The sequence below is a fragment of the Tupaia chinensis genome, unplaced genomic scaffold (genome assembly GCF_000334495.1).
Source record: "Tupaia chinensis unplaced genomic scaffold, TupChi_1.0 Scaffold139833_1, whole genome shotgun sequence".
Lineage (NCBI taxonomy): Eukaryota > Metazoa > Chordata > Mammalia > Scandentia > Tupaiidae > Tupaia > Tupaia belangeri.
Window position 1 is genome coordinate 4,430,132 of NW_006199712.1, and position 16,712 is coordinate 4,446,843.

The 16,712-nt window shown below is 46.6% G+C and overlaps 1 protein-coding gene across 1 annotated transcript in view; it reads right to left on the reverse strand.

The window, feature by feature from the left end:
- The window catches only part of ZBTB38 (zinc finger and BTB domain containing 38), a 23,480-nt gene that overhangs the window by 5,486 nt on the left and 1,282 nt on the right, over positions 1–16,712 (reverse strand). The window contains exon 2 of the mRNA XM_006162318.3: positions 6–1,022. Within this exon, the coding sequence (XP_006162380.1) occupies positions 6–1,022 (1,017 nt within the window). The remainder of the gene's footprint in view (positions 1–5; positions 1,023–16,712) is intronic.

The following is a 16,712-nucleotide window of genomic DNA, read 5'->3' on the forward strand; positions in this document are numbered from 1 at the left end:
GGGACCTCGGCTGCCGGTGGCCCGGGAACTTCCGGAGGTTGGAGGTTTTCAGCCTCCCTGGGAAAATGGACATCTCCTTCATTGTTGGAAGATTTTGCATGAGAAAGAACTGCAGCTGGCTGTGGGCCTTGTTCCTGGTTCACCTCCGAGCTGGAGTTGGTCACTGGAGGGGGTGGCCCGTTCTCCGTGGTGGGATCAGAGCTCTGGGGCATGGAGGACGTCTTTGGTTTTCGGCACGTTTTCGGTTTTGCTGCGAGAGCTTCGCCATTCTCCTTCCCTGTCTGACCGGGCGAACTGCTGTCGCGGTCGTGTGCGGGCTGACTTCGGTAAGCCTCGGCGATGGAAGAAACCGCGTAGGAGTGCTCGGCCAGGGTGCGGACAGGCTCGGCCTCGTGGCAGACGTCGGGCCTCTCCAGGCAAAGGCTACTCGTCCTCAGGGAGTCGGAGACCTTTTTGAAACTTGCCCTCAGGTCCAGTGGAGAAAACATGCTATTGCTATTTTCGGTTTCGATGATGGAAAAGGCATTTGTGATCCTGGGCCCGTTAGTGATGGCGGGTTCTTCGTGCCTTTTTTCATTTTTTTCTTCCTTAACCACTCCCTTTTCGGTGATGCAGAAGACGTAGGGACCCGGCGAATTGGAGAAGCTGCGATCCGTGAGATCTTCCAAGAATGAGATCCCCAGCTTTTTCCCCGCAGCGGCGAGATCAGTGACTGTTTCCTGCCTCTTGACGACAACCGTGGAGCTGTAGATATAATTGAGGATTTCTGTAAACACTTCAGCTTTGAGATCGTCCAGCTCCAGGACGTGGCTGGAAATGCAGATGGTATGGCTCCAAAAGATGTTTTTGAAATAAAGGCTTGAGGCAGCCAGGACATTGCTGTGGGCTTTGAATTTGGTATCTTCCACGATGATGGTGACGTCACATAAAATGCCCCGGATGCGCTGCTCATTTAAGATGGAGAGCACTGTGTCACTGTGAAAGTCGTCCTTGAAGTCCCTGGAAAGGGACATGACTGTCATCTGAAACAAGAGAAGAGAAATGGTCAGAGAACTTCCGCAAGTGACTTTTTTATTCCCAGACTATTTTTAATCTTTGTAAAAACTTTTTTTTTTTTTTTTTTGGTATTAAAAATTCAGGTTCTGGGGCCGGCAGGTGGCATGGTGGTTAAGGGCGCTGGACTCCTGCGTGGCCGACCATAGTTCAAGTCCCAGACCTGGCAGCTTGCTTTCTTACTTACACTCTCTCTTTCTCTCGCTCTCCCTCTCTTGTCAAATTAAAATAAGTAAATAAAGTTAAATCATTTTTTAAACAAATTCAGGTTTAGGGCCAGCAGGTGGTGTGGTGGTTAGGGGGGCTGGACTCCCACATGGCCGACCGTGGTTCAAGTCCTGGACCTGGTGGCTTGCTTTCTCACTTTCCTTCTCTCTGTCTCTCTCTTGTTAACTTCAAGGAAAAAAATGGCAATAAATAAAATTAAATAATTCTTTTAAAAAATTTTCAGATTTTGGGACCAGCAGATGGCGTAGCAGACCCATTGCTGGACTCCCATATGGCTGCCCACGGTTTGAGTCCTGGACCCAGAGGCCTGAAAATCATGCCAGGCACATGTGTGTGTGTGCTCAAGATGCTGGGAGGAGAATGGAGGAGAAGGGACGCAGCATGGCCATCCCCGCTCGGAGGTGATTTCTCACTTTCTCTCTCACTGTGTCTTTTTCTCTCCAGCGAGTGCACACAACCTAAGGCAAAAAAATCTCTAAAAAAAATATTAAGTAAAAATTTTAAATAACAAAATTAAAAAAAAAAATTAGGTTTTTATTTCATTCTGTTACTTCTAACACTTGGAGTCAGCATCGCAGGCTCGGTCCTTCTCGGCCCCTAGCCTGTTTCTCAGACCACTGCTAACAGTCGTCAGAGTTGGAACCCCCCCAGAACCCTTCTCCCCATGCTGAGGCTGTGGATGCATGTCCGCGCCGGGGTGGGGGCAGTTTCTGTCTCTTGGAATGTTACAGATCTCATCATCAATGGCTCAGGGCTTCTGCATTTAACCCTAGAGCTGCCACTAGCCTCTATTTTCCACAATCACCCTGATGATCTGACCCAAATGTAATACGTGGACCAGGAAAATAAACAAAAAAAAGAGCTTTCCCTAGATACGGGTAACTGAAACGCTATCGCCTGCTCAGAGAAGCAAGAGCGGAACGAGGTGTTCTGAGGATATGGCTCTGAAGGGTCTCCCTGGGGACAGTCGGGGTCTTTGTGACCAACTCCAAGTGCCATGGGCGCCCTGCCTCTCTGTGCAAAATGGGTCCCCTTGTGGGGACCCACCCTGTTCCCTGTCTGACTTCCCCTTCATTAGAGCCAAAGTGGAGGATGAGCGCTCTCAAAAGGACTCTGTGAGGTCGGAGGGCGAACAGAAAGGAGACGGAGCATGAGACCAGCGAAGGCGTGTCCAAGTCTACACTAACAAGCCTAGACGCAGGCTCCCAAACCGGCGCAACTTAACGGCACAGTGGTTCTGGTTCTGGTCTGAGAATCCTGTTTTTCCCTAGATATGTCACATTCTCTCTGTCTCTACAGATAGATCTAAAAATACATAGATACACACACACAACACGTACATACCCCCCCCCCTTAAAGAAAGGGTCTCTTGGGCCAGCCCCCTGACCTGATGGTTAAGGGAGCCAGATACCACATGGCCAACCGTGTGGTTGGAATCCTGGCTCCCGTGGCTTGAAAAATCACATTGGGCATGCGTGCATACAAACACAAAATCCCAACGAGATGGAGAAATGGCGGGAAAAAGATTGCAGCATGAGCACCCCCCACTGTGGGTGCTTTTTCTCTCTCTGTCTCTCTCGCTCTCTCTCTCAAGCACATGCACGTGCCCTCTGGCAAATTAAAAAATAAACAAAACCAGACGGGGTCTCACCGTAAAGCCTCAGTCTCCCAGGGAGCTGGGATTACAGGTGCACATCGTGCCTGGCTTTCAGGGTAGACGAGAGTCGAACCTGAGTCCCGTGTGGCCTCTGCTCGCTGAGCAGCACACCCGGTGTGCGCGGCCACGGCTGGGCCTGGATGACAGTTTTCAACACCCAGTGGCAGTATCTTCCGAGCACCAGAGAGTAGGTCAGCTGATTGCATTTACTCCGAAGGAAAGACCAGACGGCCACAATGAACCTCTCTTTTAAACCCGCCATTATAAGCTGTGTCCATTATATTATTTAGCATCCTTTTTATAAAAGTTTATTGCCTTATTTTTTCCATTAGCAAGACAGAGAGAGAAAGACAGAGCCAGGCACGCCCTATAGGGTCTGGATGGCGCCATCCCCCTGGTCTCAGCCAGCTCTGGGCCAGGGGCACGCATGTGCCTGGTGTGTCCAGGCAGGCTCTGTATTGGAACCTATGGCCTCCCCATGTGGACCAGCCTCATGGACTAAGGGGATTTACTGCTGTGCCACCACCCGGGCTCCTAGTGTCCTCCAAACAAAGACCCAGTTGATAAATTCCTTTTTCACAATCGCTCATAGGAAAATGGTACTTTTCTGTGGAGGGCACTGCATACGGAAGCCATCTTAAGAGCTATCCGCCATCTTAGAAGCCTTTGGGTTTCACTTTCACTTCCTCACTGAGCAAACCATTTCCCAGAAACCATGTGACCAACTGTTCTTCCCGCGGGGTGGATAGGTTTCTAGGCAACAGGAGAGAGAACATGCCTCTCGTTGGCTCGACGCCTGTTTGCAGTTGTGGGACACTCGCCAATTGGTTGAACTAGAATCCCTCATTTGCATTTAGGGCAGCTTCTGGGACACTAATGATTGGTCCATGCTATAATACCTTATTTGCATTTCGGGCAACCAATCAATGCCCACCAGCCTGTATATAAACTCGCCATTCTTCCTCAATAAACTGAAGACTTGATCAGCACCTCATCTTATCTGCACTCTGTGTATCTGTGAGAGTTCTATGTGCCTGTGTACGTGTGTGTCCCTTTTCTCACTCTCTTCCCCAGGTTGCTGTTCGCCTATCCTGCGGTTCGGGAGATTATGGCTACAGGCACTTTTTGATATCAGTTGCTGGAGAAGGTTCCACATGCTGGCTCTCTCTAGCACTTGTCCACATAGGGTTTATGTCTATAATCATTATTAAAAATGTCTCTGAGCCAACTACAAATGGACTGAAGCTTCTCTTCACTTGCAATTAAATTTCAAACTGTGAGGCAACTGGGATGCAGATGAGTAAGGAATTAGAATCTAGTAAATGTGCTGCAGGAATTGGTTTAAATCCCAGAGGTCTTTGAAGAACTATTATTTGGACTTGAACTATTTGTTCTTCCCAAACATTTCATGTAGGAAACAGATAGCATTCATCTGCTTGTAGTACCTAGAAAAGACTGAAACATTCTTCTTACACTTTTATAGCTGAGGATAAAAACTTAGTGCAATACTAAACTTTTAGTAATTTAGTGATGAACTTGTCATTTGTATGTGATTTCTGGTTACTGCTTTGAGTATTTTAGTTCAATTAGACTTTCAGAGTATGAAGATGATAGCTGATTGGCATGGCTTGGTCATTACCATGTTTTTCTAGGATTCCATCCATTTTAGAAACATATATTCTACTCCTGAGAACAGAAATAGCCCTGCTTAAAAGGAGCAGCATAGGGACCCCAGTGAGATATATAGAGAGAGCTGTCTCCACTCTGTGTGTCTGTGTGAGTTTGTCCCTTTTCTCACTCCCTCCCCCAGGTTACTGTTCAACTGTCCTGCAGGTTGGGACACTTTTCGACTGACAAATTCTTCTGTTCAGATAATAAGAACAAGACAGTCCCGTGTTTTTCTTTAATTCTTAGAAAAGGAAGCTTAGAACTAATTTTCATCAACTGTCACAGCCTTCTTAGCCTGGGTTTCTGGTGTGACTACTGTCTCAGTTTCTTTATGTGACATTAGTTCTTCTACTCTTGTCGACCCTGTCTTCAACTGCAATTTTCCATGAATCTTTTCTGGGGCGGAGGGAATTATTTCTATTATGAAAGTGGAATGAGGGACCAGCAGTTGGTGTAATGGCTATGTTGCTGGACTCCCATATAGTCAACTGTGGTTCAAGTCCCAGTCCAGGTGGCTTAAACTCGGGCCAGGCGCATGTGCATGCGTGCCCAAGATCCCAAGAGGAGAATGGAGTAGAAGGGATTGCGGTGTGGCCATCCCCCGCCAGGGGGTGATTTCTTGCTTTCTGTCTCTCTGTCTCTGTCTTTCTGGCGAGACACGTGCGCTATAGCTAAAACAACAACAAAACCAAAAACAAACAAAAAAACCTCTCCAAAAAAAAGGAAAATGGGATGAAATGAGATGGAATATTGTGGCTGGCTCTGTGCCTCTGAAGGGTCACCCCTGGACACACCCCAGGAGCCCATTCTTCACCGATCAGTAACATATTTTGTCCATGCGTCGTTGGCCTTGTTTGAAGTATCTCTGCTCTGTGCCCCGCGAAGGTCTACTCCCTCCCCTCACGCATACGTTTTCACCCCGCTTAGCTTCTCGGTAAGCTTACGCATTATTCCATTCTTCATTCAGCCTGACTGGGTAGTCTCGGATGTGACAAAACACAAGCGATATGATTCAGAAGGTGGCTTCTGTGTTGGCTTGGGTTCACACCAACTCATCTGTACTGTCCTTCTAATTCAAAACCATTAATTTTTCCAAAACACTCCATTTCACAGCACTGTGAATTTCCCCCTAGGCTCCGGAAGCCCATTTTGGGAATGCAGGATTTCACATCAGGCTAATCAACAGTCGGGAGTACCCTGGCTTCGATTTATAATACATGAAGCCCCACCCACTTCTGCGGGATTTGGAGTCTTCTCTCAGAGCGTTCAAAAAAGATGGGCAGCAGAAGTCCGGCCATTAATACTTGGTACTTATCATACACACACTTAGAACAGCATACACAATGAGGAGTAAGATTACGCACGCCTTTAAAACATCCTCATTACTTTGAAAAATCCAAGCGTGACATCTTTCCAGGGGAACGTTTACCACTGTGTGGCAGAAACTCTTTAAAAATAATAGTTCCTGGGACCGGCAGGGGGCATGGTGGTTAAAGGGGCTGGATTCCCACATGGCGGACCACGGTTTGAGTTTCTGGATCTGGCAGCTGGCTTTCCCTGTTTCCCTTTCTCTCTCTCTGATCAAATTGAAAAATAATAATAATAACAAATTGAAATAAATAAATAAATATTTAAAAAATAATAGTGACTAAGTAGCATCTTGATTTACCTTCTTGGCTCACACACAAAAACAACTCCATTCTTACACCAATCTCATTCACAAACATGTTAGTATAGCCCACAGTCAGACACAGTACTTAGGTGCTGAGACCTTGACAGGGTCAGGTCACCCCTCAGGGAGCTCAGAGACTAGGAAAGGAAAAAAAAAAAAAACAGTCAACTAATACTCAGAGCCCCCAGTGGCAGGCCTTAGGAAGTGCCAGAAGACTGGGGTCACTAGATGGCGAAGTGGTTACATCGCTGGACTCCCGTGTAGTGGACCTCAGTTCGTCTTGGATCCGGCCTTTTAAGAACTCACGCCGGGCATGTGTACATGCATGCCCCAAATCACAAGAGAAGGTAAGAGGAGAAGGGGTTGTGCCGTGGCCATCCCCACTCGGGGGTGATTTCTCGTTGTCTGTCTTTCTGTCTCTGTCTCTCCAGCGAGCACACGTGCCCTTTAGCAAAAATCTCTCTTAGAAAAAAAAATGGGGACCAGCAGATGGCATGATGGTTATGTGACTAGACTCCCATATAGTCCGACTGCGGTTTGAGTCCTGGACCTGGCGGCTTAAAACTCACACCAGGGGACCAGCAGTTAGTGTAACGACTATGTCACTGGACTCCCATGTAGTTGACTGCAGTTCGCGTCCCAGACCCAGTGGGCTAAACTCACACTGGGTGTGTGTGCATGTGTGCTCAAGAAAGCAAGAAATCACTCCCCAGGGGGGATGACCACGCCACAATCCCTTCTCCTCCATTCTCCTCTCGGGATCTTGGGCACGCACGCACACGCGCCCGGCGTGAGTTTAAGCCACTGGGTCTGGGATGTGAACTGCAGTCAGCTACATGGGAGTCCAGTGACATAGCCATTACACCAACTGCTGTTCCCCAGATTTGAGTTAAAAAAAAGAAAAAAAAAAGAAAGAAAGAAAAGGAAGAAATCAGGCTGGAGTGTGTCGAAAGGCTCTGAGGCTGGAGCAAGGGGACTGAAAGGGCCTTCTAGTGGCCCCGCTGAGAAAGAGCCCATCCACTCCAGAGAGAGAGCCTGCGAGGAGAAGGCAGCACTCCCCAGGTAAGGTGGGATGGAGGCGGTGGTGGTACTGGGATGGTAGTAGCATCCAAATTAAAATTTTATTTTAATTATTTCAGCAAACGTTGACTGGCTAACTGCTTGGGTAAAGTGCTACAGGGAAACAGGAGCCTGTTCCTCCTCTGAGCAAAGACTAACTGAATACCTAGCATATGCTGTGGGACGGGGTTCCCCAAACCTAGCTACAAACTGAAATCACTGGAGGAACTTCAAAATGGGGGACCAGCGGGTGGCATGGTGGTTAGGGTGCTGGATTCCCACATGGCCAACTATGGTTCGAGTCCCCGACCTAGCGGCTTGCTCTCACGCTTTTCCTTTCTCTGTCTGGTCAAGTTAAAATAATAATAACAAATGGAATTAAATAAATAAATAAACAGTTATTTAAAAAATAAAAAGATATGGGTTTAGAATGGCTGGAGTGAGGCCTGGGACCCCTACGTATTTTTATACCTTAATGTACGTTGTAAGTAACGTACGAGACCAGACTGAAAGGCACAGAGTACACAAGGACGTCTCCTTCCCACTTCGTCGCAGAGGCTGGCTTTGTCTCGGGTGTTTTTCAATCAACAAGAGCTGAGAGTAAAAGCCAGTGCCATGAAAGAAGCAGAAATTCTGTTCTCAAAGGCTGTGGGTACCAGGGTAAAGAACACATGTTCATCCAACACTGCAAAACAAAGACGCCCGGTGAAGCGCAGGGTCTGGCCGGCGGTGAGAGGCTTGCAGGACTCAGCCCGGCTGGGGAGGGCGTGTGAGTGGGGCAGGACATGGCCAACTGTGCAGTCTCAATCCCAGACCTGGCGGCTTGAAAAACATGCCAGGCACGTGTGTGTGTGTGTGTGTGTGTGTGTGTGTGTGACCCAAATTCTGAGACAATGGAGAAGGGATCTTGGCATGACCATCCCCCTCAGGGGGTGATTCTTTATTCTCTCTGTCTCTCTCTGGTGAGCATATGCGCCCTGTAGCACACACACACACACACACACACACACACACACAAACACAAAAACCCAGAAACCTAAAAAAAAACCCAAAAAAACACAAAACCCAGAAACCTAAAACACAAATAGTCTAATCTGCAAATGCAAATTAGAAAAGCAATGAAGTTTGATAAAGATAATAATTTAAAGTCTTTAAGATCCTATTGGGACCAGCAGGTGGCGTGGTGGTTAAGGCACTGGACACTGCCACACGGCTGACCATGGTTTGAGTCCTGGACCTGGTGGCTTGCTTTTCTCATTTTCCTTCTCTCTCTCTCTCTCTGTCTCTCTCTAGTCAATTAAAATAAATACATTAAAATAAATAAATGAATGAATAAAGTTAAGTAAATAATTCTAAAAAAATAAAGATTCTAACACCCAGCTCTCTAAACTACCACGTTTTGCCAAACAAAGCCTCAGAGCCTTATCCAGTTCAGTGGATGGATCACAGGTGCTTCGGCTAAAGCTGTATTCTGCATATCCTTAGTGCAACAAAAACACTTCCTAAATCTGAGGGCCAGGCCAGGGCCACCCACTGAAAGACGCAGGCCAAGTCTGGTCCCCACAGGCTTTGTCTGATTCACATGGTTTTTGAAACCATGTTTTTGAGAAATCAAGTCAATAATTAAAAACTCTTAAGATTTAACATAAAAACCAATGCCTTTTCTTGACAAACAGGAAGACTGAGCAACACAGGGGTTGTCACCTGCTTGGCAAGAAAGAATGGTGCTGAGAAACTGTCCCCGACACGCACGCTCTCTGCCCGAATATTTACACCAGGTGGCGTCTCTCAATAACATGGCCTGCCTGGCCCATGGCCTGTTGGCCAGCATTGCACGCCCTCAGCTGTGCAGTGTGTGTACATGTGTGTGGGGGGGGGGGCAGGGGGGGGATAAAAAAGGCCCTGCATCTGTGTTTGCAGCCGCTCCCCATTGCTGGCATTGATGCCAGGGCTCCTTTCCATGTGGGATCCATAGTGGTACCGGATCCTCATGGGAGTGGGGACCCCACTGCTGTGTGTGTCTCACTGTAGAGTGCAAATGGGGTAGGGGTGGAAACGAGGCATGAGATGGATATATGAAGGTCATCCTGGGACCAACACCCCTACACCAATCTCCATGGAGGGATTCTCTTCCATGAGGCTGGTCCCTGGTGCTGGGAAGGCTGGGAATCACCGCTTTAGCAGGTTTTGTTTGTGCAACTAATAAAAATACATAACGGGGCCAGCAGGTGGCATGGTGGTTAGGGCAATGGACTCCATGTAGTCGACCGTGCGTGGTTCCAGTTCTGGACCTGACAGCTTAAGTCTCACTCTGAGCGCTTGTGCATGCGTTCCCCAAATCCAGAGACGACAATGGAGGAGAAGGGATTGTGGTGTGGCCATCCCTCTGGGGGTGGGGGGTAATTTCTCACTTACTCTCTGTGTCTCTGGTGAATGCACATGCCCTAGAGCAAAAATCTCTCAAATAAAAAGTACATAAAATAATATCAGACACATGGATCTTATCAAGCATATTTACTTTAATGATATCCTCCACTAAAATGAAGACTTACAAAAAAGCTCCTAGAGCTGGGCTCAGCAGGTGGTGTAGTGGTTCAGGTGCTGAATTCTCGCATGGCCAACAGTGGTTTGAGTCCTAGATCCAGGGGCTTGAAACTTATGCTGGGTGCATGTGCATGCATGCCCAAAACCCTGGGAGGAGAATGGAGAAGGGACTGTGTGGCCATCCCCCAGGTGGGTGACTTCTCACTTTTACTCTCACTGTCTCTCCCATGAGCACACACACCCTACGGCAAAAACCTTAACAGAAAGCTCCTGAGGGAGACGGGGAGTCATTCTCACCCCAAACTGTATTCTTTAGTTTTTTTTTTTTTAAAGATTACTTTAGAGTGACTTTTTCTACTACACTTCTTCATAGAGTGATTTACAACAAAAGCTTTAGAAGCTCTTGCAACGGGAAATCCACAACACGTATAGCAAAAGAAAAGCTAAGTTAGGAGAGAGACAATTTAATGCACGGGTAATTGTCTAAAATGTTCTTTAAAAAGCAAGTTTTGTGCAATAGGTTAACTCCCCTAGTATCACCAAGATGGAATAGGTAAGCATGAACATGGTTAATGCAAAGTCTAGATGTGAAAACTTTAGGTGAGCCAGTACTTAAAAAAAAAAAATCAAATCTGCATTAAAACTGTCATCCTCTGACCCATATTACTAATTTTCTGAGTCTTATTTGAGCTGAAATAGCTTGGAAAATAAACCTTTCAAGTGCATAAATATACATATGTATATACCCACACGTCTGCACAAACGCCTGTGTGAATATGTGTATGTGAACACATGCTCTACGTAAGTATATAATATATATATATATTTTTTTTTTTAAGTTTACTCATTTATTTCTTCTGTGAGAGAGTGAGAGAGCGACAACACCCTCTGCAGGGCTGTGACGCCATGACCCACCCCTCGCCTCAGCCTGCCCTGATCATGGGCATACACATAACCAGAGTACGTGGGGAGGTCTCCAGATGCGAACGTGGAAACTTCCCACACAGGACAGCTTCACGGCGTATCATGTTTTACCAGTGTCACCTAACCCCCCTATTTAAATACGTTTTATAAACACAGATAGATAAGGAAGGTGAACAAACATACAGGGTCTTCAAAAAGTTCATGGCAGGCCAGCAGGTGGCGTGATGGTTAAGGTGTTGGACTCCCACATGGCTGACTGAGGTTCGAGTCCTGGACCTGGTGGCTTGAAAAATCACACTGTGTGTGTGAGTGCCCCAAATCTCAGGAGGAAGATGGAGGAGAAGGGACTGCAGCGTGGCCATCCCCCTCGGGGGTGATTTCTCACTTTCCTTCTTGCTGGCTCTCTTTCTCTTACCAATGCATGCATCCTATGGCAAAACCTTAAAAAAATTTCAGGGAAATGCGTATTACAAAAAAACTATACATGGATTTCAGAGTATCTTTATCCTAAAATAAGTTTGTACTTCAATTCCATATTCCCACGAAAGTTTTGAAGCCTCCTCATAATTCGGCATCCAAAACAGGACACTTGCGAGACAAAGGCAGAGTGACCGATGACGACGTGAGGGAGACCAGGACACACTGGGGCTGGGCCCGGGAAGTCAGGCTGAGTGAGCGTGTGTAAGTTACATACAAGAGACATTACAGTTACATACGTGTATGTGCATGATGTATGCTGTATAGGTATGTAAAGTGATTTTTAGAACTTTATGAATACGTGATAAACACATTTTATAAAAATGCCACTGGGAATTTCTAGTTAAGTGGCGTGTTCAGAATTTTTCTGCTGCTTTTGTCTCCCGCCATATGCTAGCCTTACAAAATAAATGCACACGCATATAATGCCAACATGGACACTTAAACAAGGTGTATTTGATGGTAAAATGACTTCTCTTCACTTGTAGAATTATTTAGCTTAGGGGCCAGCAGGTGGCATGGTGGTTAAAGGTGCTAGACTCCCACATGGCCAACCAGGGTTTCGGTCCCGGACCTGGTGGCTTCCTTTCTCGCTTTCCCTCTCTTTCTCTGCCTCTCTCTCTCTGATCAAAGTGGAAAAGGATAATAAATAAAGTTAAAATAAAATAATTCTTTAAAAAAAAAGAATTATTTAGCTTTAAAAGAAAGAAAGAAAGAGGGGCCGGTAGGTGGCGTGGTGGTGAAGGGCGCTGGGCTCCCATGTGGCCGACTTCAGTTTGAGTCCTGGACCTGGCGGCTTGCTTTCTGGCTTTCTTCACCCCCTGATCCCCCAGCTCTCCCCAGGCCAAATTAAAAATAAATAAATAAAGTTAAATAAAATAATTCTTTAAGAAAGAAAGAAAGAAATCTGGGGCCAGCAGATGGCATAGTAGTTACAACACTGGACCCCAACATGGCCAACTGCAGTTTGAGTCTTGGACCTGACCGCCTGAAAATGACACTGGCCATGAGTGCATACGTGCCCCAGATCACAGGAGGAGAATGAAGGAGAAAGGATGGAGCAATGGCTATCTCTGGGGGAGAGGGGGGTAAGTGATTTATCACTTTCCCTCTCACTATCTTCGCTATGGCAAAACTTTTAAAAAGAAAGAAAGAAAGGAAGAAAGGAAGAAAGAGGAAGGAAGGAAGGAAGGAAGGAAGGAAGGAAGGAAGGAAGGAGAAGGAGCAGGTGGCGTGGTGGTTAAGGGTGCTAGATTCCACATGGTTGACCATGGTTTGAGTTCTAGACCTGGCGGCTTGCTTTCTTACTTTCTCTCTCTCTCTCTCTTTCTCTCACTCTGTCCCTCTATGGTCAAATTTAAATACATAAATTAATGAAGTTAAGTAAAAAAACAATTCTTAAAAAATTATCTATTTATTTAATTCCATGTTGTTGTTATTATTTTAATTTGACCAGAGAGAGACAGAAAGGGTAAGTGAGACAGCAAGCCGCCAGGACCGGAACTGCAACCACAGTTGGTCATGCGGAAATCCAGTGTCTCAACCACCACACCACCTGCCGGCCCCCCAAAATAATTCTTTATTAAAAAAAAAAAAGAAAGAAAGAAAGAAAAAAGAAATCTCTGTACGGAGTGAAAGTTAAGCAGTGCAGATGGGCGTTAAGGCCAAACGGCCGTCCTCTTCTCCATTCAGCCTCCCCCGTACCACATGCCTAGAGCAGGCTCGCTCATCCTGGGTCCTTTTCTCCTAACTGGCGAGACTTCTACATTCTCTCTGTATAAAGCTTTAGGGAAACACAAACAAACAAAGGCCTACACTTCCTTTCCAGGCTCTCCTTCTCTCCCAGTCCCCAGCTGCCCTGACCAGCAACCCCCATGCACGCTTATGTCAAGCTGACATTTGACGTGCGCAGCTCCTCTCCTCTGGCATTTTAGCTTTTGCTCCATGTCGTCATTACGGCTCACGGCACTCGCATTTTTTACATTTGTACCTTTTCCCGGGAGCTCCTGAGTGCAGGGATCATCTTACTCATCTTTGAATTCCGCACATGTGTAAGTATGGTCCGTTGATGCAGTAGATAATACGCAGAGAGGACCCAGCACCTTAGACCCCGAGCAGCAAATGGCTTAAATGTCAGGTTATGCTTACCATGGCTCCTGAGGCAGAGCTTTAAAAATCAGGCCCAGGGGCCAGCAGGTAGTGTGGTGGTTAAGGGCACTGGACTTCCATATGGCTGACCACGGTTGGAGTCCTGGACCTGGTGGCTTGCTTTTTCACTTTTCTTCTCTCTCTCTCACTCTGTCCCTCTCTGGTCAAATTAAAATAAATAATTAAAGTTAATTAAAAGAATTCTTGGGGGAAAAAAAAAAAGACCCAGATGAACCTAAATTCTACTCTGTAGAGAGTAAAATGACTAGGAAAATAAAAATTCCTGTCCACTTTTTCTTTTTAGTTTCCTCTTAACCAGGCAGATCTCAAAGTGTGTTTTATAGACCTCTAGGTCTCCCAAGACCCTTTTAGCAGGTCTGTAAGGCCAAAGCTATTTTCATAATTTGACAAAGGTGTTATTGACCTTTAAAAACAAAACAAAACTGGGAACCAGCAGTTAGCGTAATGGCTATGTCACTGGACTCCCACGTAGTCGACCGCAGTTCGTGTCCCGGACCCGGTGGCTTAAAACTCACGCCGGGCGCGTGTGTGTGCGTGCCCAAGATCCCGAGAGGAGAATGGAGGAAAAGGGATTGCGGCGTAACCATCCCCCCTGGGGGGTGATTTCTCGCTTTCTGTCTCTATGTCTCTCTCTGTCTGCCTGGCGAGCGCACGCACCCTACAGTGAAAATCTCTCCAAAAAAAAAAACAAAAACAAAACTACATTGCCATGTGCACCAATGGTGCAAAAGCAGTGATGTGCGAGACTCCCGAGACCTCAGATGTCACACCAGTAACACCCACATCAAGTGGTGAAAACTATACATCTCATAACTCTTGGCTCTTGAGTAGCATCTTTTTAACATCCTCAGTGATAAAATGGGAGGGTCACATGAACACTTCTGATGCAATACTGAAACAGCACGATTGCCTTGAGGAAAAGTATTTTTGAGTTGTGAGAGGAATTAGCCAATATGTTTTCATGGGATATCAGTTTTATTTGGAAGAATGGCTGATAGACAACCTCTGGTTATTCTTTTACTTTTAAAAGACATTTCTGCTATAGGGCATATGTACTTCCTGGAGAGACAGCCCCTCTTGGGGGATGGCCAAGCTGCAATCCCTTCTCCTCTCAGGATTTGGGCACATACACACACACACACACACACACACACACACACACGTGCCCGGTGTGGTTTTCAAGCCACCAGGTCTGGGACACGAACCATGGTCAACTCTGTGGGAGGCCAGCGCCTTAACCACTACGTAGCCTGCTAGCTCTATAACCTGTGGTTATTCTGACATGGCAAATAATCTTCAGGGAAACATTTCCTTGAAAATGAACTAAGGGGGGACCAGCATGTGGTGTGGTAGTTAAGGCACTGGAAACTCCCACATGGCCGACCATGGTTGGAGTCCTGGACCTGGTGGCTTGCTTTCTCACTTTCCCTCTCCTCTCTGTCTCTCTCTGTCTCTCTCTGGTCAAATTAAAACAAATGAACAAATAATGTTAAATAAATAATTCTTTTTTTTTTAAGAAAGAAAGAAAAAGAGAGAAAGAAAGAAAGAAAGAAAGAAAGAAAGAAAGAAAGAAAGAAAGAAAGAAAGAAAGAAAATGAACTAAGGGAGGCTGTCATTTCAAGGACATATTTTGTTGCCCAGTAATAAACTTTGTGAAAATTCAAATTTTGGAAAACTTACATCCACCACTAGGAGTGCAACACTTAATACATTGTACCTTTTCTGATGAGGTTGATGGTGACGTGGATGAGTATTATTCTGAGATACTGTGCAACCAATCTGGAAGGTCTGTGTAGCTCAGTGAACTCATCTTTTCTAGTGACCAATGCACATCGTTACAGTAACTGTCCCATGGCTGAAAGTGCCAAACCAGGAGTGGGTTGAAATGTCACACAGACGTAACGTTGACTGATAGGGATTTGGATTCCATGTTGCAACTCACTTTTAGGAAACTACCACTTGTCAAGTTGGGGAGCAGGATGGAAGACGAATAGACTGAAAAGCCTGTTAAACTCCTTTTTCCCACCATTTCTGTGAGGCTGGGTTTTCGTTATGTGTCTCAACGAAACGACGCGTGTGACTGAACGCAGAGGCAGATGGAACTCCGAGTGCTTCTTATTAAGCCAGATATGGAACAGATGATGATGGGAATGTGGATGTTTACTTCTTCCATGAGCAGGAGAGACAGCGAGGCGCAAGGAGGACACACCCCAGACGGTCTCGAAGCCATGGTCCATTCCCGGTCAGCTCCAAGGCATTGCGTGCACACCCCGCATACTCAGAGAGGGCTCCAGAGGTGAGCCCGGGCCTTCCCACGTGATTAGCTCTGCAGAGTGTCACAGTGTACTGCCGCGCCACTGTGTGGCCCCTGAGTATTGTAAACATTCACAGATAAACAAAAGCTTTTGGGGTCTTCAAGGATTTCTCAGAACGTAAGGAGGTCTTGTGACCAAAAAGTTTGAGACCTACTGAACTAACCAATAAGAGCATTAAAAAAATTTTTTTATGATAGCACCTCATGCATGAGAGACAAACACCCTGGACAGTGTCCTCACACCTTGACACCCCTGCCCCAGCTCTCCCGCTCTCCAAGATCCCAGGCATCCCTGCCCGTGTGCCTGGAGTGTTTTTCAGGCTGACCCGGGGATCCAAACCCACCCTGCATTTGAGCTGTTGCTGCATCACAGCTATTTGTTTTGTTTTGTTTTGTTTTTGGTATAGGGCGCTTGCGTTCGCCAGAAAGACAGAAGAGAGACAGAGAGACAGAAAGCGAGAAATCACCCCCCAGGGGGGATGGCCACGCCGCAATCCCTTCTCCTCCATTCTCCTCTCGGGATCTTGGGTACACACACGGGCACCTGGCGTGAGTTTAAGCCACCGGGTATGGGACTCAAACCATGGTTGACTACATAGGAGTCCAGCGACATAGCCATTACGCCAACTGCTGGTCCCAACACAGCTAATTTTTAAAGAGATCATTTAAAAATGATTTTACTCAATAAATCTGATTTTACATTAGCCTAGAAGAACTACCATGACAGTGTGGTAAAACACAAAGCAGATATCCCCAGGAGACAGATGGAGAGAGCCAGGGCGGAGAAACCAAGGCGCGCCCGTAGTCACCCGGACACCGTCTCTGCAGCACCTGTCTTTCGTTTTCCAAGCTCAAGGCAATTCCTACCCGGCGCCTGCACTTGCCCACGGCAGAAAGGCCAGGTGGGATGGCAGTCGTTGGCACCGCGTTTGCGGCTCCCCCGGGGC